This window comes from Dromiciops gliroides, chromosome 3 (genome assembly GCF_019393635.1).
Source record: "Dromiciops gliroides isolate mDroGli1 chromosome 3, mDroGli1.pri, whole genome shotgun sequence".
Lineage (NCBI taxonomy): Eukaryota > Metazoa > Chordata > Mammalia > Microbiotheria > Microbiotheriidae > Dromiciops > Dromiciops gliroides.
In genome coordinates, this window is record NC_057863.1 from 258,072,050 (window position 1) to 258,095,403 (window position 23,354).

The following is a 23,354-nucleotide window of genomic DNA, read 5'->3' on the forward strand; positions in this document are numbered from 1 at the left end:
AATTTCAAAAATGAATGACATACATTGTTTGTACATGTTACTGGTGAAAAATAAAATACTAAATAATTTTTTAAAGAGAGTAAGAGAAGAGAAAGTGGAGGTACCTATAATAAAAAGGGCTTTTTGAGAAGTTTAGCCACAAAGGACATAAGAGATAAAGGTTGATAGTGGAAATGGACAGATCAAATGAGAGTTTTTTGAGGATGGGGAGACATGGGCATGTTTGTATGCAGTAGAGAATGAAATAATAGATAGGGGCAGGTTGAAAGTAAGTTATAGAGGTGGCATGGTGGATAAAGTGCCGGTCCTGGATTTGGGAGGACCTGAGTTCAAATCAGGCCTCAGACACTTGACACTTCTAGCTGTGTGACCCTGGGCAAGTCACTTAACCCTCATTGCTCTGGAAAAGAAAAGAAGAAAGTTAGTTATAGAGAGGAGATTATAGAATAAGAAATTTTTTGGAAGAGACAAGAGGAATAGGATCATTTGAACAAGTAAAAGGGTTAGTTAGCTTTGGTAAAAAATGAGGCCAGTTGGAGTTAAAAGCAGAAGGTATCTGAATGATTGGGGATGAGGAAGAGGAGAGAAGAGGAAGTTCACTGAAAATGGCCTCAATTTTTTTTCTGAAAAATATTCAATTTTACACTTGAAAAAAACCCAGTTACCATTTGCAGATTTTACTTGGGAGAGTGAATTCTTTTTTTTTTTTTAAGGCAATTGGGGTTAAGTGACTTGTCCAGGGTCACACAGCTAGTAAGTGTTAAGTGTCTGAGGCCGGATTTGAACTCAGGTACTCCTGAATCCAGGGCCAGTGCTCTATCCACTGTGCCATCTAGCTGCCCCAGGGAGAGTGAATTCTTAACCAAATACGAGCTAGAGGCAATTAGAAAAGTTAAAAGAAATAGTGTCAATCAAATAGAATTTTAAAATAGATCTGTGAATAAAATCAATGGAGTTAGGATAAAAAGGGAATTAGTAGAATACAGCAAAAATCGTTATATTAACTATCTGATAAAGGTCTACTAAACAAGACATATAGGCAACAAACAGAAATATGTGAAGCCAAGAGATTTTCCACAATAGATAAGTGATCAAAGGATATGAAAAACAGTTTTCAAAAGAAGAAAGCAAATTAACAATCTTATGAAAGTTATTTAAACAGTTACAATAATACAATTGTAAGTCAAAGCTATTTTGAGGATTAAAAAGTGTCAAAGATGATAATTGATGGAGTGGTTGTGAAAAGATGGGCATAATGCAATATTGGAGAAACTATGAATTCTCCCAACCATTCTGGAGAAGCAATTTAAAACTGCAAAAAAGAGACTAAAATTTCCACACATTGTACCCCAGGACATTTATTGCTAGGCAATAACTCAAGGAGGTTGTTGGGGAAAAAAGGTTTCATACACATCAAAATATGTATAGTAAATTTTTTCTGTAGTAATATGGAACTGGAATCAAGTTAGATGCCCATCTAGAAAAGTTGTAATACTTGAATATATCATCATGTAAGAGATGAGGACTATGATCAAAACAAAGGAGCCAAGGAAGAAGGAATGATTCAAAAGTAAGCAAAACTAGAAATCAAAACACAATATAAAATAATTAAAATAGCATAAATGGAAACAACAACAAAATTATTGAAATTTAATACTGCAAAATTATGGTAACCAAGCTTTCATGGATAAGAGATGTGAGAATACACATTCCCTCTCTTCTTTGCAGATGTTATAGCACATTGCATAAAAACTTTTTTGATGTGTTGTTTAGTTTGGCTGAACTCTTTTAAAAAAAATTCTTGGATCAAAAGGATATTTCAATTGTTCCCTTTTATTTCTTTTCTTCTCCTTTTTCTCTTCTTTCCTTTCCTTTTTTGACAACCCTTGCTCCACTCTTCTTCACTTTCCAGAACTAACAAAAAACAAAACTTTTTGACAATTATACAGAGTCAAACAAAACAGACTTTTTACCAAGGCTATATCCAAAAACTTAAGTTTCCTTCTGCAAGGCTCTGTAAGGTTTTTCATAAATTCATAAGCAGAATTACATGTCAAGTCACAAATCAAACTACTTAAAGGGTTTACAGTGTACTAATTTAAGAAGGGAGATTTACACGTCATCAAGGTAACCAAGAAAACATAAACATAAACATGATGAGATAAAAGGCCAAAGTAATTCAATAATGATCATCAACATTAACTACCATGAAGTCTCCTTGTATCCTAGTAACCCACACCAAATGTCCATTTAACCAGTACATTTTGAGTTCCAGATGTCTCATATGGTTGTCTGGTCCCTAGATATCTTCTCTTGGATGAGAGACTTCATTCTCAGGGCAGCTCTGAAAGGGGCTCTGTTTCTCTAGTTCCAAATCACTTACTAAGGCTCCTAAAATAAAATCTGCCAAAATCTTCCAGTAACAAGACAATACAACTTAATACAGTCTCTTAAATTTGGTTCTCTAAACCTGGGACTTCAGAGAATTTCAGTTTTTATATACCCACTTACTGTTTCTGTCTTTACCTAAACCCTGTACTTGCTATAGGAATCTAAAAAAATTTTCATGAGGGCCCAAATATAAAAATTAACTCCTTTGCTTTTTAAAATTATCAGGCAGATACTTTAAAATGGTAAAATAATTTCACTTTCTTTATAATTATCAATACAATTTTATATCTAAAATCTTTAATTTTAATAACTTATATAATTAGAGAAAACAATCTAATTCTGTTGCTTTCTCAAATTTTACTATTCCATTTAATCAGAAAAGTTTTACCTTAAATCTTTGTCTTACTACTTTGTCTAATTCCACCTTTTGGAGGATATCATCCCAGTATTATAATTTGACTACAAATATAGATTAAAATGATAAGATTTTGACTACTTGAATCCTATTATACTAATTCAGAGATGTCCCAAAGTCAATCTATTAACTTATGGATTCAGTATTGTACTTATAAAACTTCTACGGTTCATCTCCCCTGATTATATAAATTTGCTATGAAAAAAGGGACTCAATTATTTTCTGTTAATCCCCAGTATAGCTTGTTTGTCTATATTTGTTTGTTTGCTCTCTCCACCATTAGATTGTGAACCCTTCAAAGGATGGGACCATGTTTTGTCTTTTTTTTTTCTTTTTGGTATTTCCAGCACACAGCACAGTGCTTAGCAAGTAGTAAGCACTTAATAGTTTTTCCTAAAGAGGTATTGATACCTTTCTTAAAACTCATTTGGCTAAGAGGACTAAAGGCTCAGACTATTGACATGATATCCTCAACACCTGAGAACAAGGGTAGCACCAGCAGTTTCAGGGGCTGGTTTTCTGAGATGCATCATAATGGGTAACATCATTAAGGGAGCCTCACTCAGCTAAATTACCTAGAAATGTCTTCAATGCCTCTTCTTATTAAATATACTTCTCTTATTATAGAAAAGTGAATTTCTTTATTTTTTGAACTGATGAATGATATGTGAGTGTCTTATTTTGTTTTAGTATTAAACCTAAACTATCAGTGGAATGGCCTTCGTCAGGCTTAGCTCAGAATAATGGCATAGTCTTTCGGGATTGAAATATAATTAATTTATTGAAATGGAAGATAGATAGTAGAAAGGAAGGTGAGCCTAGGTTGGACTTCACATTTCTGATGGTGCTTTTGTGACAGTTCTGGAGATTTTTGTTGCTTAACATGAAGTACCCTAGAGAGTAAATTGCTTGTGACTATTTCACAGGGAGAAACTGATGTGAATATGTTCTATGACCTTATGAATTTTACATTAAAGATAATTGTTCTAAACTGTATTTTAGGCCACCTGGCCTTGTTGGACCTTCCTGCTGGTAATTTAAGCCTTCTCTAATACCTACTAGTAGATCTCTTCAAAGATCTTAATCTTCAAAATATCCTGGAGAGACTGAATTTGGGGTAGGGACAAGAAAGGTATGTAACACTGACTACTTTGGCCCCTGTTGTCTGGAAGTTTTAAGGCAGATAGAGCTTTAATAAATTCTCCATTAGCAATGACTTTGCCAGCAGAGGCTAAAAATCCTCTCTGCAGCCATGGCATTCTTAACAGCATGGCAGACACTAAATATGTGTCTGGAATCATTGTAAACAGTAGCACTTTTTCCTCTGGCTAGAGAACTTGTGTGAGAGCCACAAGTTCAGCAGCCTGTGCACTAAGATGGGAGGGCAGAGAAGCTGCCCAGATAGTATCATAATCAGAAACTACAGCAGCACCTGTATGACAGATTCCCCCACACATAAAAGAGGATCCATCAATATAAAAAGTAAAATCAGGGTTCTCTAAGGATATGTCAAAAAGATCAACACAAGGTTTCTCAGCTGTGTCAGCTAGGGAGGTGCAGTCATACAAAGGCTCCCCTGAGAACGGCAGGTCAGGGATCAGTGTTGCTGGGTTAAGGACTGTACAATGTTTTAAAGTGATTCTCTCATTTCCTAGCAGAGTTACTTAATATTTAGTGAACCTTTGATCTGAAAAAGCCTATGTCCTATGATGCAGTAAGAGAGCCTCAACTTCATGAGGGAACTGTATGATTAGAGGGTTACCTAAGACCAGATCAGAGGATTTTTCTACCAAAAGAGCAGTGGCTGCCAAGGCCCAAAAGCAAGGTGGTACTCCAGCAGCTACAGAGTAAAGTTGAGTAGGATAATAAGCTATTGGGAGCTGGACAGGTCCTAATTTTTGAGTCAGGACCCAAGAAGCTACTCCTCTCTGTTCATGTACAAAAAGAGTAAAAGACTTACTCTAGTCTGGGAGTCCTAGTGCAGGTGCTGATGGCAAGGCCTGTTTTAACTCTGATATAGCTGAAAGATGCTGGGAATACAGCTATAAAGGTTCTGGGACAGAGTAATTTCACCAAAAGAAGGTATCCATTGTCTGCAATATCCAGCTACCCCCAGGATAGACCTTAGCTGCTTCTTATTAGAGAGAGCAGAAAATTGTTGAATAGACTGGACATGCTTAGAAGAGATGGATCATGTGCCAGTTGCCAAAATAAAACCCGAATATTCCACCTGAGGTAAACACCAATGCAATTTAGACTTAGAGACCTCATGGCCTCATTTGTTCAGCTCTAGTAACAGGTGGTGGCTGTCTTCCTGGCAAATCTCAGCATTGGGTGCAACCTAAGTCATCTATATATTAAACTAAGGTGGAACCTTTAAAAGTAATGGGGGCTAGGGGCAGCTAGGTGGTGCAGTGGATAAAACACTGGCCCTTGATTCAGGAGGACCTGAGTTCAAATCTGGCCTCAGACACTTGACATGTACTAGCTGTGTGACCCTGGGCAAGTCACTTAACCCTCATTGCCCTGCAAAAAAAAGAAAGAAAGAAAAAGTAATGGAGGCTAAATCCTGCTGCAAAATTTGACAGAATAGTGTGGGACTGTCAACAAGGCCCTATGAGAGTCTGGTCCAAGTCCACAATGTATTATTCCAGGTGAAGGCAAACAAGTATTGGGAATCTTGATGTACTGGTATCAAAAAGAAAGCAGAACAGAGATCTACCACTGTGAAGCATGTTGCCTCACATGGGATTGAGGAAATGATAGTAGCAGGGTTGGGCACTACTGGATGTCTAGGTATTACATAAGAGTTAATTGTTCACAGATCTTGTACAAAACAATAAACGGGTTTGCCATCAAGCCCAGGCTTAGGCTTCTTAACTTGCAAAATGGGAGTATTACATGGGGAATGAGGGCATGGGACAATGATGCCTTGGTTTGTCAAAGCCTTAATTATAGGAGTAATTCCCTCAATGCCTTCTCTAGATAAGGAATATTGGGGAATAGATGGTGGTGCACCACCTTTGGTCTTAATAGTAACAGACACAGCAGATTTAAGGAGACCTACATCAGAAGAGCAAGAAGCCCATAGGGACTGAGGAATATCAGAAGGGATTTTAAATGTATCCCCCACTGTTTCCTAAGTGTCTGAGATCAAAATTGGCAGTAAGTGGACAGTATTCTCTGTCACTTCCAGGGAGATGCTACCATCTGGATAACAAGATATGGTTGTTCTAAGTTTACAAAGGAGGTCATGACCTAATAGATTTGCAGGAGAGTCAGGAATAAGTAGAAATGGATGTTCTACTGTTAATGGGTCTATAGATAATTTTGCAACTGTTAGAGTTTTCCCTGAACCTCCAACTACATTTAGAGATCCACTAGATATACCTTAAAACTCAGGTTTGCTCACTAGGACTGATCTTGAGGCTCCTGTATCTAATAAACAATCATAATAAGTGTCCCCAACCTTAAGGATTACATGGGGTTCATTACTTTGGGGAGGTGAATGGACTGGCACAAGAGGGCTAAAAATCATAGGGTCTGCAAAGGTAAAGTGTTCAGCATCCACTGTCCTTTTCCCTCCCCTACACCATCAGTTCTCTGTATCTCTCTGAGATGATCTAGTACTATTTTGATTCTGCCTCTCTGTACCTCTCTGATAGGATCTATAATTATTTTGATTCTGCCCCCTGAAGGGGTTTATAAATTCACCAGTCATCATGTGTCTGAGTTCTCTTTGCCTAATCCTACAGTACTACATAGTGTGTCCCTGTCTTTTGCAGTAATAACAAAATCTAGGGGGTTGATAGTGATTCCCAACTGTCTGACCTCGCTGCCTCATGGTTTCCTATACTCGAGCTAAAATGCTCTGTCTTTTCCTTTCTTTCCTCTCATTTCCTACATAAATATATGTTGCTATTTCTTTAATTCTTTCATTACTCAGTTTCAGTACTCAAACTGGACACTGGCTTTCAAAATATTTCTGTATTTCTGGCAAGGATTGATGCACAAAATGGCCAATGATAAAGTTTGCATCTCTAGAATCTAGTGGGTTTAAGGTAGTATATTTTTTGGCACTCTTACACAGTCTGTCATAGAATCTATTAGGTCTTTCATTAGGTTCCTGAACTGTATCTATAAATTTTTGCCAGTCATTAGTCTTGCTAGCACAGGATTCCATTGACTTTAACAATGTTTCCCTTGCTTCCTACAACTTATTAAAATGCTCAGGGATATTGGTATCCCAGTTAGGGTCTTCTAAAGGCCTTCAAATAGCAACTTTTCCTGATGTTTCTAAGGGGTTCACTGTGGCTATTATATCAGCTATTTCCCCTGAGGATAATATCATTTCCATGAGATCAGTAATATCATTCGACATGGGTTGATATCCTCTGAAAATTGCCCTAAACTGGCTGATAGCTGCTTTGGGATCCTCATCAAATTTAGGAATATCTCGTTTTCATGAACTCAAATCTTTGGGCCCAAAAGGTGTGTATTGTCTGAGCTTTAGTACAGCACCATTTCTACCATGGGTGAGGATCTCTTGAAGGGGAAGAATTTTTATCTTTTCTGTCTCCTCCACAGGTGAATCTTTCTTTCTCTCTCTCTCTCTCTCTCTCTCTCTCTCTCTCTCTCTCTCTCTCTCTCTCTCTCTCTCTCTCTCTCTCTTTGATTGAAATAGAGGAAATAGAGGGGGAGGGAATAGGAGTTGGGTCCTCTAAAGGTGAATTTTCTCTTATTTTCTTATTTTCTTTTTTTGGTTAGTGTAGAGGAAATAGAAGGAGAGGGAATAGGAGTTGGGTCATTTGGTCTTTCAGCCTGAGAGACAGGATTGGATTCAAGCTTGGGCTTAGATTCCCCTTCTCTTGCATCCCCTAGGGTCAGTTCCTTGCTTGCTATATTCCAGAGATCCCAATAAGTTAAATCTTTGGGGGAATCAAAGTGCGTGTGTCCAGAAAAGAAAATATTTTCTTCAGAGTTCCTTTCATCCATTCAATTTTTCTCTCATATTCCTAATATTGTTTTGATGTGTTCTTTTTTAAATGGTGCTTTATTTCATGTAATTAACTATTTAAGCACAATTTTAAATGACTTGTAGTAGTTTCATATTACTGTACCTAAAATCTGAAACCAAGAAATTTGTACAGTCATGTCCAACTCTGTGACCCCACTTAGGTTTGGTTTTCTGTTTGTTTGTTTGTTTTTGGCAAAGATACTGGAGTGGTTCGTTTTACAGTTGAGGAATTGAGGTAAACAGGGTTAAGTGACTTGATGAGGGTCACACAGCTAGTGTCTCAGGCCAGATTTGAATTTAGGAAGATGTCTTCTTATTCCAAGCCCAGTGTTCTATTTTTGCACCAAACTGCCATACCACAGTTTACTTTTCTGAATGAGCAGTGTTACTGTTTTTGATTGTTTTAGTTCCTGCTATGATAACATCATACCCAAATACCACCCTGGCAACTCAGGGTCAAAAGAAGGAAATGATTTGCACAGCCCATGGTGAGAAACCCATTATAGTCCGCTGGGAGAAAGAAGACCGAATCATTAACCCAGAAATGGCCCGCTATCTTGTGTCCACAAAGGAGGTGGGAGAAGAAGTCCTTTCTACTCTGCAGGTAGTGAAAACTGAAAGATATTGCTTGAAGCATAAACCACTAAAATTATAATAAATTGGTTTTTCCCTTCACGACTACTTGTTGTATATGGGGTAATATATTAAAAATTATTTTAAAATTATTAATAAAACATAACTCCTCTTTCTCATCACACTGAAGGATTTTAAGAGCCTTCAATATATTACTGTAATATTCAGTGAATATTAATGAAAGCAAAAACATTTTTATATACACAGCAGGGATTCCAGATACAATAAAGTAGTCAGAAAAATGGGCCTTTGACAAATTTATAATCCAAGAGGAAGGACTATGTTCTAGGTGTATTTTCCCCTTTGTGACTAAATAAGATATTGATAATGTCACAAATCTGAAAAGACTTGGATAACTATTACTAGTAATATTATAAAGGATGTACTTAGAAATATAAGCCTACTATTCACTCCTTTTAGAAGATATAATATGGTGCTAAACAAGTATAATTTTTTATTAAAAGCATACAACTTGACTCCTATTGTTGAGCTAAGAAATGCATTTAGCACAAGGAGAAAAATATGTTTTAGCACATAAAAGGAGAAAAGACCCTGCATTTGAAATTTTCATAGCAATTCCACACTTTTTTTGGCATTTCTGATTAGATTTCTGCAGAATCAAATCCTCCTATAATATTTGAGACTATCAAAAGATGTATGTTCATGTGTGTATGTTTTTGTGTATGTATATTTTGGATATATATATATATATATATATATAGAGAGAGAGAGAGAGAGAGAGAGAGAGAGAGAGAGAGTGAGTGTACAATGTATTGGTAGTATATTGCCAAAGTCATATGCAAACTGGTAAGTATATATATATATATATATATACACACACATACACATTCATATATATATATATATGTCAACTTGACTCTGATATCTCATCCAGTGGATAATAACACTCTTACCAGTTTGCATATGACTTTGATAATATGCTACCAATACACTTGAACATACACACAGATAGTTGTTCTCTTATAAATTTTTCTTAGTTATTCAACTCTAAGTGGAGGTTTAGAGTGGCAGGGATAGTGTGAAAGGGCTAAGAGAGATTCTTAAAGCCAATCAGCTTTGCTGTAGTTCTCATTGTTTTACACTACTGAAAATGATGTATTTTTTTCCTATTTCACATATAGATTTTGCCAACTCTGAGAGAAGATTCTGGCTTCTTTTCCTGTCATGCTATCAATTCTTATGGGGAGGACCGTGGAATAATTCAACTCACTGTCCAAGGTAGGAAGACAGCATGATGAGAAAATAACTGTTAAAGCAAAATATTATGAAAAATTTTATAGTTTAGAAGACAATGTTCACAGAAATATAAAAACAGAAGATAAAGTCCTTTAAAAAACTAACAGCTAGCAAGGAAGTTTTGTAGAATGAAAAAATGGGTTAAAAACTAAAATAATGTCTTCTATTTTATCAGAATTAGAAAAAAATTTATTTCCAAATAATAATATAGTCAAATAGTCATATCAATTACCAAAAGTGTACATAAGAGTGGAGCTTGGGTCAGAATTTTCACAAAATAGTGTATATTAACTGGAATATTATTCCTCTAATATCATGCCACATTTTCATAGTTTTCTAATACAGTGAAAGCTAGAAAATTGACATTTTAAATGGAATTCCTCTTCCCTGAAATTTTATTGGGAAGAAAATATTTTAAAACTGAGTGAATTTTTACCTTCTGGTAAATAATATTTGGATAAGCCAAAGTCAGTGCTACAATATGTATAAAATATGTGCATCATTTTGAAGTAAACTAAGATGTGTTTTGTTTTCTTTTTGTCACCCAGAACCCCCAGATCCTCCTGAAATAGAAATAAAAGATGTGAGAGCACGTACTATTACCCTCAGATGGACCATGGGATTTGATGGAAATAGCCCAATCACAGGCTATGATATAGAATGCAAAAATAAATCAGGTAATTCCTTTATTTACATAGAATGTTTGCCATTTAAAAAAAAAAACAGTTTATGCATTCATGTCATTTATTCTATTTCCTCCTTAAAATTATTTTGTAATTCTTTTTATATTCTCAGCATATATAAGGTTAAACTTTAAGGGCTTTAAAAGATCCTTTCCTTTCCATTATGTATCTTTCCCTAGCATGGAATGTGTCTGTATGTCATTTCAGTGGTTTGAGGTCTGTATTGAGGGACACTTACTTACTCAGGTTGCCCTATTATGATTACAGTATCCATTTACTTTTGAAATGCTCCAAAGCAACATAGATCAAAGTCATGTTTTCCCAAGATGAACTTGACATTAAAGCTAATGACTATAATACCCTTTGCTTCCTGACAGAACTAGGCTACTATCATTGCCTTTTACCTTTTATTTCTTTTTTTGTTTCTAATTTTCTGGGGGCAGGGGGGTACTTCTCTGAGTAGTAACACATCAGGAAGACTGAGTTTCAGATATCCCTTCTTTTTCTTCCCACACTATTCATTCTTATGTAGATTCTGAACGAAAGGAAGGAAGGAAGGAGAGAGAGAGAGAGAGAGAGAGAGAGAGAGAGAGAGAGAGAGAGAGAGAGAGATTAATTGCTGAGCCTCTAAAATGACTATATTAACTTACTAGAATAATAGTGAGAGTGAGGTCAGTGGCACTTACCCACAGCATATAGCTAAAGTTGGTGTGGTTAGGCTAGGTAATCTAATTGTAAGTTAACAATTCATATGTAAAGCTGACCACTAGCAGGACCACTAATGGTGTATTTATTAGCTTAAAATGGAAAATACAAGTACCATTTCAAAGTGTTTCATCTGCTGGGGACAAAATACTCAAGCTACAGCTTTCAATTTGAATTTTTCCAATAGTCTCAAAGACAATTAAGAGGTAGAATGTGAACTTTATTAACATAGCTAATAGGGTAAGAAGAGGCTACTAAATTGGCTTCATTGACATTTTCTTTGACATAATATTTATTTTGGACTATATTGTATTGATTTATTAGTATTTGTAATAAATGTTAAAATAAGGGTGGCTATCCCCCAAGGCTCTGGTCTGATCCTCTTCTCTTCTCCGCTCTTCTTTGGTGGTCTCATGAGCTCCCATGGACACACGCACACACTCTCCATAATAGTCAAATTGACAGCATATAATATTTCACCTCCCACCTCCATGCTTTTTGTACTGCCATGTCTGGCATGCATTCATTACTCAAATTTGCTTTTTTAAGTGCTTTTAAAAAATGGTCTTTCTTCAAAGAACAGCTCATGTTGTTAATTATCTCCCCCTTGAAATTACTCTATATTACTTTTTATATTCTTAGTCTTTACTTATCTATGTTCATGCAAAGTGAAAACGTGTATTGGGACAAAAGTTGAAAGGATTGAAAGTTATCAAGAAAGAAAGTTAAGTATTAATATTAATTAGTTAATGCCATCTTCAAGGCCCAACTCAAGCATCACCTCTTCCATGAAGCTTCCCTATTTCCTCCAGCTAGAAAAAAATCAATACTTAGCCAAATCTCATTTGCCAGTATTTTTCATTGTTTCCTGTGTATTTGATAACATATGATATTTATATCTATTCAGATTTTATCCTTCCCAATTGATTGTATACCCCTTAAAATCAGAGACTATGTAATTTTTCATTATAGCAGATATTTAATAATTATTTGTTAATATAAAATAAACTTTATTTAAAGAGAACAATGTGCTTTAGTGAACAAATATCTACCAAGGTATAAATAAACAATAATGAGAGTATTTGATGTATTGGACTGTTGAATGTATATGCTACAGGTTTTTGAAGCTAGGAATAATTCATTGATGAGAAAGTAGATATGAGTAAATCAGAAACTATAAATGAAAGAGGTCTTCCTCAGCATTCAGATAAAAAAAAATGTCCTTTCAAAAATATTTATTGGGATCACATGACCAACAAAATCTTAGAATAATTATATTCTTTTGAAAAGCTTCTATAATCAAGCAAGTATAACCAGATTCATGGTGAAAGGCAGCAAAGGTCTGGTACAAGTTAAAACCTAATGAATTTGTTCTAAGTAACTTTAAAAGTTTGGTTTATCATTGATTGCCCCTAAGATTAGGACTCTGCTTGTTTTCAGACAAAATTATAAGTAATTTTTAATTTACTAATTTTTAAAACACATTAATAATGTCTAGTACCTTTAATGTACTTCTAGAACTTCTAGAATATGCAAATAGTATCTTTCATTCCTCCACTTACCCCAAAATTTGAGCCTTGCAACTTAAGGGAAAATGTAAAATAATCTCAGAATTCCAGAGAATTGTAACAAAATAAAGACTAAAAGAAAAAGCTAAAGGAATTCATAAATATGTCCTATCTTTTCTCCCTCTTCTTATCTTTTCCTTCTTGTTATTAAACTCCCAGAATAAATAAATAAATATGCATACATACATTAATGTGTGTGTGTGTGTGTGTATGTACATGCTCACTTGCTCAACCAGCTTCATGGTATTTCTGTGTAGGAACTAAGAACAAGGAAACTGTACAGTAAATGTTCTGGTGTCCAAAAAGAAAGCTATCTGGCACTATTTCTAGTCTTTATGATGACTAAGTTTTATAGGACTGTTCCCTATAACAGTCTTTCTCTTCTCTAAAAAATCATTTCAGTAACTTGGGCAAAAATCAGAAAAAATCAATAATAGGAAGAAAGTATTGGTTTTATAAAATCTTTACAAAAGAGATTAAATATAATTAAATATTGAGGACAAATGAAAACATTTGATTTATTTCACTGTATAAAGTACCTATCATTAAAAATAAAAATCTGGGGGCAGCTAGGTGGCGCAGTGGATAGAGTACTGGCCCTGGAATCAGGAGTACCTGAGTTCAAATCTGGCCTCAGAAGCCTGACACTTCCTAGTTGTGTGACCCTGGGCAAGTCACTTAATCCCAATTGCCTCACTAAAAAATAAAAAATAAAATAAAATAAAAATCTGAAAGGAGGTTCCATGTAGTGGATAGAACATTAATATCAGGAAATCCTCATTCAAATCCTGTCATAGACAATTACTAACTGTGTCAATATGAGAAAGTGAATGAGAACTTCTGGTTAATGTGACAGCCTGAAGAATTGGAGATCCCTCCTTTCTTCCACAAATCCCAAAAAATATCTGAAAAGGACTGCAGAGAGAGCAATGATAAAGAAAACAGAATTGGGGGGAAAAAAGAGTAAGTCCATTCATTCACTATAGAATCATAGAAAAAAAAAGATGACCAGAAGCCAGCAGGGACTGGGAAAGAGGTGACCACAGAGAAAGGATTGAAAGCTGGAGCAAACCAGCCTGGAACCTGTAGGTGCTGAAAAAGTATCTCCCAGGGAAGTCAGAAGCCAGCAAGTGCTAAGGCCATCAGAACCTAAAAATATATCCCAGTCCTGAACTATTAGAAGAGAAACAAGACAGAGCTCGCCTCTAAAGGTCAGTACCCAGCCCTCCTCAGTGTATTGAAAATCAAAGCAGGAGACAGGGTCCATTCTACATCTGACAACTCAAAGTTCCCAGTATAAATGCAATAGAAGGGCTACTTTCCAGGATATGTAAGATCAAATTGATTTTTGGTGTCTGACTGAAGTCCAGAACAAGATAGGGATATCTCTTGAAGTTGTTTAAGGAAAAGAAAACCTGTGGGTTAAGCCTATAGACCCCAGAAAATAGAAGCCAAGGACTGAAGCAGAAAGAATCTAATACCAGCCAACTTATTTAGAATAGTAATGGCTTACAATAAGTATCCTGATGTCAGAGGGTATAGGACCAAAAATGATATACCTAACCCATGCGAAAAGTTCTGAAATAGCTGAAACATGGCCCTGTCACAAAATTCCAATCCAAAAACTGAAATTGGAAATATAAATAAACTGAAGAAAACACTGACTGATGAAGACATACTATGGGTTAATTAACTCCAAGAGATAAACCCAGGGAAAAATTATTACTTTACAACAACTATAAGTAGAACCTTGGAGGGAAGAAAATGGCTTGGTGAAAGAACTATTAGAGCAAAGCCAAAAACCAGAAAACTAGAAGAAAATATAAGATATTTACTTATTTTTAAAAATTGATCTGAAAAACAGGTAAAGGAGAGATAAATTAAGAATTAAGGGACTGCTTGAAAATAATGACCAAATAAACCCTGGACATCATATTTCTAGAAATTACAAAATAAAGATACTCAGATGTAATTACGATAAGAAAACAAAGTGAAAATAGAATTCACCAATCACTGCCTAGAGAAACCTCAAATTATCACCTAAGAATGTCATGACTAAAATACAAAATATTTGAGTTAAAGGAAAAAATATTTTAAGTATTCAGAAACAATGTTTAAAAATGAAGGAAAGACAGAATCACACAAGTCTTAATAACAATAAATTTAAAGAAGAGAAAATCTTGGAATAAAAAAAGCAAAAGGTAATGGCTTAAAATAGAAAATAACTTAGCAGAATTGAATATAATTGCAAAAGGGAAAAAATATCTTTCATAGAATAGACTACCATTAAACATTATTGATGAGAATACCAGGCACTGTATAGAAACTTTGTAATTCAAACACAGGACTCAAGAAAAAATTAGGAAGTTATAAATATTTTAGCAACTTGAAAGGGCAAAATTATTTTGAAAGACATAATAAAGAGATTATTCTTCCTTCAGAATATTACTGTCTTCATGGGTCTTAGAAGGAGTTACCTATAACTGTATGGCATGATTGTAGTTTTCTTATGTTTTGATGGTTCTAAGAGATGAAAGAAAAGGGAAGGAAAAAAGAATGCTCTAGGAGGAAATGAGGAAGAAGAACAAAATGACTACTAATAATTTATATATGTGAAAGAAGAGTATTACAAACATGGAGGGAGATCCTGAGGAAGGTAGGCTTCTCATTAACTTCACTCTTAACAACAAAAACAAAAGTTTGAACACACAGACATTTGGTATAGAAATACATTAAACTCAGCAGGGAAACAAAGGAAAGCAGAAAATGGGGAGAATCAGAAAAGGAAGACAGTAATGGAGGAACGAATTAGTGACAAGTAAAACAAACAGCTTTAGAGGTTGTATCAAAAAAAGTAGATTAAAAAGAGAAAGTTTAACAAGCAGAATGGACTCTGGACTTGATGAAGAGGAACAGAGCAGTAGAGATATATCACTTCATTATAGATTGCTAGAAATTATCAAATTTCTTCTTTTTTTCCTCCACATTCTTCTTTTATACAAAGAGGGAGATGGGGGCTGGGTGTAAGATGATATGAAAATACATAATTAGGGGGCAGCTAGGTGGCACAGTGGAGAAAGAACTGCTCCCTGGATTCAGGAGGACCTGAGTTCAAATCCAGCCTCAGACACTTGACACTTACTAGCTGTGTGACATTGGACAAGTCACTTAACCTTCATTGCCCCACAAAAAAATACCTAATTAATGGCATAACTGTGAGCATGAATTGAATAGACTCAAAAAGACAGGATGGTAGCAGAATATATTAGAAAGAAGAATCTAACAATATTTTAAATAAAAGAAATACACTTGAAACATAAATATTCACAAAATGTTAAAATATGGGACTATAGCAGAATTTGTTACACATCAGATTAAGAACTCAAAAGATAGGATAAACAATCATGGTCTCAGATAAGTCGACAATAATGGTTAAAGAAATAAGCATGGAAAATATGTTAAGCATAGAACTATAGAGATAAATATAAAGTAAAATTTTACTAATTGAGCCCCTCAATACCCCTTTGAGACCTTGAAATATTTCACAAAAAAGACAGGTGAAAAAGTAGTTCAGAATCAGAACAGTATATTAGAAAACTTAGATATAATATAAATTTGACAATTCTTGAATGGAAATAGGGAGAGAATATGCATATTTGAATAGGTATACTGAACTTTTTTTAAATGGTCCATTTACTAAGACATAAAAAGCTCATAAATGCAGAAATGCTAAATATATCCTTTCCCATAATACAGTAAAATATGCAAATATAAAAGTTATAAAAAAATAAAGAACGTTACAACTGTCCCTTAAAGATTTAATCACTTAATCAAACTAGGAACTATTTAAAAATAACAATGACAGAATAAATCATAGGATATTCTCATCAAAGAGCTAGAGCTAGAAAGTGCCTCAGAGGCCACCTAGTTCACCCTCCTAATTTTAAGGCTATCAGAGAGATTATTACTTGCCTAAGGTCACACAGGTAGTAGATGTCTGAGTTAAAAATTTAGTCCAGTCCCTTTGACTCAAGAGCCATTGTTCTTTCCACTATACTAAGATGACTTTGATAAATAATTAACTTACTAGATGTTTTTAAAAAGTGGAAAGCAATATTGGGAAAATGAAAAATGAAAATGATCAACAAATTAGGAAGGAATAAAAAATATTAGAACTTTTTTTCCCAATGATATGATAACAAGGCTGGCAATTAACATGAAATATATCAAAATTACAAAAAAAAACAGATAAACAGAAAAAGAAATAAAAAATTTAAACAACACAATTTTACAGGACCATGTGAATCTACAAATGAATTCTATAAAACATCTGGTGAACAGTTAATTCCAAGAATACATAAAATGATTAAAGAAACAGGGAAAGAGTAGATCTTAATAAACTCCCTCTGTGAAATAAATATTGTACTGATGCCTAAACTAGGAGACATGAATCAAAGAAAGAAAAGTATGGACTAATAATTTTAATGAATATTGATGTATAATATAAATAATATATTAGAAAAGAGTTAACAGAAACACATTAAAAAGATATACACTATGACCAAGTTGGATTATTACCAAGAATGCAAAGTTGGTTTCAATATGAGGAAGACCATTAAACATATTTCCAAACAATGAATACTAAATGGTAATATCCATGGATACACAAAACTCTTTGATAAAATATAACAGTGCAGTTTGGGAGGTGGAAGGAGCCAAGATAGAAGAGAAAAAGCAGGGACTTGCCTGAGCTCTCCCAAATTCCCCTCCAAACAACTTTAAATATTGTCTCAAAACAAATACTAAGGGGCAGCTAGGTGGCACAGTGGATAAAGCACCAGCCCTGGATTCAGGAGGACCTGAGTTCAAATCTGGCCTTAGACACTTGACACTTACTAGCCACGTGACCCTGGGCCAGTCACTTAACCCTCATTGCCCTGCCCCTCAAAATACTAGAGTTGCAAAACCCATAAAAGGATGGGGTGAAACAAGTTTCTAGCCCTATACAATTTAGAAGTTTGGCTGGAAATGTCTGTTGGAGCAGAGTGAAAGTGAAGTACAGTTCAGTTCTGGCAGTGCTCTAGCAAATTAGCAATAGACTTTAGGGGCAACTGAATCAGTGGCAGCGATGGCAGTTTTCAGACCTCTCCACCTGCAGACAGTTAGGTAGTCAGAAAACTGGCCAAAAGATTGCAGGGGTCCTTTTTCTGGTCTGGGCAGGTTTCTGTCACATTTCCCACACTTGGATCTTGTTCACAGACCTGGGATTCAGTCCCATGGCAAGGAGGAGAACTAGTGCACCAGAACTTGTGGCTAAAGGGGAGCTGGAACCCTTGTTATGATTCCAGGGGGAGTGTGGTCACTCACAGAAAAGAACACAAGACAGGAGAGTAGTAAACACACCTGTCCTTAGATCACAAAACCTTGAAATAACTGAAAACTTACAGGTCTCCAGAATTATTTCTGAAAATAGCAGCACAAAAACCTTGAAGCTTAGAATGCTCCCCCCTCCACTCCAGAAGCAGAGCCACACTTTAGCATAGAGTTAAAAGTCAAGAAATAGGTTGGGAAACTGAGCCAACAGCAGGAAAAAATCTGGTTATAGACAGTTACTATGGAGTTGGAGAAGATAAAACATTAACTAAGAAGAAAACAAGGTCAAAACTGATAAATCCAAAGTCTCAAAGAAAAAATATGAATTGGCTCCAGGCCACAGAAGAGCTCAAAAAGGATTTTAAAAATAGAGATAGAGCAAAAACTGGTAAAAGAAATGGGTGACACAAGAAAATCATGAAAAAAAAGTCAACAGCTCAGTAAAGGAGGGGAAGGAAGGAAGGAAAGAAGGAAGAAAGGAGAGGAAAGGAATGAAGGAACGAAGGTGGGAGGGAAGAGAAAGAAAGAAACAAAGAAAGAAAAAGATTAATTTTTTTAATGATGAAAATAATACTTTAAAAAAACAGAATAGGTCAAATGATAAGAAAAAGCACAAAAATCAAATGAAAAGAAAGTTCTGCCTTGAAAAGCAGAAATGGCCAAATGGGAAAAGATGTACAAAAATTCACTAAAGAAAAGAACTCCTTAAAATTTGGTATTAGCCAAATTGGGGGTGAGGGGAGAAAGAGGTACAAAAACTCACTGATAAGAAAATAATTCCTTAAAAATTGAATTAGGCAAGTGGAAGCTTATGACTTTATGAGACATCAAGAAACAATCAAAACCAAAAGAACAAAAAAATAGAAAATAATGTAAAATATCTCATTGAAAAAACACTGGCCTAGAAAATAGATCCAGGAAAGATAATTTAAGAATTATTGGACTACCTGAAATCCATGATCAAAAAAAGAGTTTAGATAACATCTTTCAAGAACTTATCAAGTAAAACTGCCTGATATTCTAAAACAATAGAGAATGGAAATGGAAAGAATAAACAGAATGCAATGATCACTTCCTCAAAGAGATTCCAAAATGAAAACTTCCAGGAATATTACATCCAAATTCCAGAGTTCCCAGGTCAAGGAGAAAATATTGTAAGTAGCACAAAAAAGAAACAAGTCAAGTATCATCGACCCACAGTCAGAATGACACAAGATTTAACAGTTTCTACATTAAAAGATTGAAAGGTTCAGAATATAATGTTCCAAAAGTCAAAAGAGCTAGGATTACAACCAAGAATCACCTACCCAGCAAAACTGAGTATTTTCAAGTATTCCCATTGAAAAGACCAGAGCTGAATAGAAAATTTGACTTTCAAATACAAGACTCAAGAAAAGCAAAAAAGTAAATAGGAAAGAGAAATCATTAGGGATTTGATATGGTTAAATTGTTTACATTCTTACATGGGGAAATGATACTTGTAACTCCCAAAGGCTTTTTTTTTCACTATTAGGGCAGTTAGAAGGGCTATATATAGACAGAGGGCACAGGTGTGAGTTTAATATGATGGGATAATTATCTAAAATATACTAAAAGTAAACAGTGCACTGGGAGAATGGAAAAGGGAGAGGTAAACAGGGTAAATTATCTGACCTAAATGAGAGGTTAAAGAGCTTTATGATAGAAAGGAAGAAGGGGGTAGGGGGAAGTGAACTTACTTTCATTCAAATTGGTTCAGGAGGGAATAGCATACAAGCTCATTTTGGGTATAGAAATCTATCTTATCCTATAGGAAAGTGAGAAGTAAAAGGGATAAGAGAAGGGGGTGGGACTGATTGAAGAGAGGGCATATTGGGGGAGGTAAAAGTCAGAAACAAAACATTTTTGAGTATGGACAGGGTGAAAGGAGAGAAAGAGTAGTATAAACAGGGATAAAATAGAATGGAGGGAAATACATAGTAATCATAACTGGAAAAATTTTACAGCAAGTTTCTCTGATAAAGACCTCATTTCTCAAATATATAGAGAAATGAGTCAAATGTATAGAAATGTCATTCCTCAATTGATAAATGGTCAAAGGAAAAGTATCTACGTGTACAAAAATGTTTATGGCAGCTCTTTTAGTGATGACAAAGAATTGGAAATTGAGGGGATATCCATAATGTGGGGAATGACTGAAAAAGTTGTATGTTATTTTGATGGAACACTATTGTGCTATAAGAAATGAAGAGCAGGATGCTCTTAGAAAAACCTGGAAAAACTTACATATACTGATAAAAAGTGAAATGAGCAGAAACAGGAGAACATTGTATCAACTAACATATTGTATGTGTATACATATGTTACATATGTATGATGATCAACTGTGAATCACTTAGCTATTCTCAGCAATAAAATGATCCAAGACAATTCTGAAGGACTTATGATGAAAATTCTATTAATATCAAGAAAATTGATGTAATTTGAATGTAGATGTAAGCATATTTTTTCTTTATTTTTCTTAGATGTTTTTGTTTTCTTAGACAAGATGACTAACATGGAAAAAAGTTTTCCCTGACCATAACATCAAATTGCTTTCCTTCTTAATGGGGGGCAGGAGAGATGTGGGATGAGGAAGAGAGAATTTAGAGCTCAAAAAATGTTTAATGGATGTCAAAAATTGTCTTTACATGTAATTGGGGGAAAACAAAACATTTTTTTTAAAAAATACAACATTCCTTTATGTTAAAATATGTTTTAAAAATAGAAATAATTTTACCTTTCCTTAATATAGTAAATATAATCTATCTTCAACCAAAAGCTAGGATTGTCTATAATGAAAACAAATTCTAGGGACCTTACCAATAAGATTGGGGGTAAAGTGACATTATTCATTGGCACAGCTAGGTGGCACAATAGGGTGCTGGGCCTGGTATCAGGAAGACTCATGTTCCTGAGTTCATATCTGGCTTCAGACGGTTATTGGCTGTGTGGCCACTCAATTCTGTCCCAGTTTCCTCATCTATAAAATGAGTTAGAGAAGAAAATGATGAGCCACTCTAGTATCTTTGCCAAAAAAACACTCAAGTGGGATCATGAAGAGTCAGACACAACTGAAGAACATCAAAGGGATAACCATTATCACTATTATTTTAAAATAAGTTCAGAAATGCTAGTTATAGAAATAAGTAGAAAAAATTGACAGCATAAACAAAGAGAAAGATGATACAAATTATAGCTTTTTTGAAGATGATGATGTTTACTTCACTAAAAGAGCAGAACATAAAATCAATTTTCAAAAAGTATGTCTTCCACCAAAACACAAATCAAAAAGATATTATTTTCACAAAAAAGTATAGACTATATAAAATATCTAGGAGTCCACCTACTACCACATCTGGCTATCACATGAATACAAGTGCAGAACACTTTTTATGTTATTTCCTTTGATATCATAAATCATTTGTTCCTCCAGGTAATTTTTTATCATTTTGGCTCTGTAAATTTCAGATATTTATATTTTTAAAGTCTTCTATTCTTATGCATTTTAGTATAAATGGTTGTTCTTTGTCAAAGGCTTTTTTCTGCATCTCTTGATATGTTCATATGATTTGGGTCACCTAGAATTATTATGTTGCTTGTTTTCCTAATATGGAAACATCCATGTATTTTTAGTTTAAATCCAATTTAAGTATAAAGAATACTTTGTGGGGGCAGCTAGGTGACACAGTGGATAAAGCAATGATCCTGGATTCAGGAGGATCTGAGTTCGAATCCAGCCTCAGACACTTGACACTTCCTAGCTGTGTGACCCTGGGCAAGTCACTTAATCCTCATTGCCCCATGCAAAAAAAGGAATGATTTGTTTAAATAAATTGCTGTACTTTGGGAGGGAATATTTTGGCCAGAATTTCATCCAATTTTCTTTGTATCATTATTCAACAATGATATTTCTCTAAACCCTTTCTTTAATTTAGTCTCCCCTAGTTTAGGTATTAGGACTATATTTTCATTATAAAAGGAATTTGGTAGTGTTTTCTTTCTCAAATTTAAGAATATTTGATCTAGCATAGGTGTTATGTCACAAAAATAGATATTAATTTATGTAGAATAGGTCTTAAACTAAAAATCTGAGAGACTTCCATAAATCTTTCTTTGGCATCACTCTCATATCTAGTTTAATTTTCTTTTAAGTTATTTAATGTTCCTATGTCATCTAGTAATCTTGACATTTTGTATATCTTTACATAGTCCTTTATTTTGAGTTATCCTTTTTGTTGGCATATAATTATACTTAGTAATATTTTATTTTATTTATTAATTCTGGGTTTGTTGTGATTTTTCCTTATTCATTGTCTTTTTTTCTTAATTTATTTGCCTCCCTTTTCTTTTTAGTCACTACAATGGGGATTTGGTGTATTCAGAGACCCCCATTGCTGGCTTGGTTCTCTACATGGAAAACAATGGGGAGATGTTTTCCAGAAAAATTATGATATGTAATAGAAATGCCTGGGCATTCTATAACTGGTTCATATTGGCTAATCTTATAGTTATCAGTAGCCTTTTTCATTGAATATATAGCCAGTACTATTGATGTCTTCAAAATGACCTAAGTTAGCTCTAGCCACTACTCTGTTCATTCAAGTGGAGAGAACTCATTGACTGCTTCCTAGCATCTCATGAGAGAATATGTAATAAGGGTAAACAGCCTCTGAGCCTTTATCCTCTCTGAGGTCATCTGGCCTAAGAAATTGTTCTGACCTAGATTCCAAATCCCTGTGGCTCAAACTCCTGACCAGGACCAGAGACTCTTCTCTCTGTATCTATAGCAAGAGAGAACAAATATGTCATTTGTCAGTATTGTTTGAAAGGGAAAAGACCTTGGGGTCTTTGATCTTACTGTATATTCTCTCACCAGATGTTACAAGAGTAAGACTCACCAAACTCCTCCAGATTAGACCTGAGCAAAGTTGTAGCCAGAGCTGACTCGGGCTTTTTTAAAGAAGCAGACAGCGATAGCTACCCAGAAAACCTCCTTAAAACCACATGGTTAGCCAACTGGAACCATTTACAGAATGTCTACATATACTCCAGTCTCTCTAAGGCACTCCCTTTATACATCATTATAATTCTCCCAGAAGCCATCTTCCCAGCATCCTCTATGTGAAAAAGATTGCAGCAGCAGAACAAATTGATAGGGTCTGGATTGTGCCAAATCCCTATATTTTCAGGTTGGCTAAAGATTTATCAGTATTGTTAATATAACTTTGAAGAATTGCTTCTTGCCCCAGCATTTTGTTACACTGAGCCCACTTTTTCTCCCAAAATGGTGA

The 23,354-nt window shown here is 34.8% G+C and overlaps 1 protein-coding gene across 1 annotated transcript in view; it reads left to right on the forward strand.

Annotated features, from left to right (window-relative positions):
- The window catches only part of DSCAM (DS cell adhesion molecule), a 715,945-nt gene that overhangs the window by 526,544 nt on the left and 166,047 nt on the right, over positions 1-23,354 (forward strand). Inside the window, exons 12-14 of the mRNA XM_043997664.1 lie at positions 8,231-8,427; positions 9,599-9,695; positions 10,262-10,390. Coding sequence (XP_043853599.1) covers positions 8,231-8,427; positions 9,599-9,695; positions 10,262-10,390 — 423 coding nt within the window. The remainder of the gene's footprint in view (positions 1-8,230; positions 8,428-9,598; positions 9,696-10,261; positions 10,391-23,354) is intronic.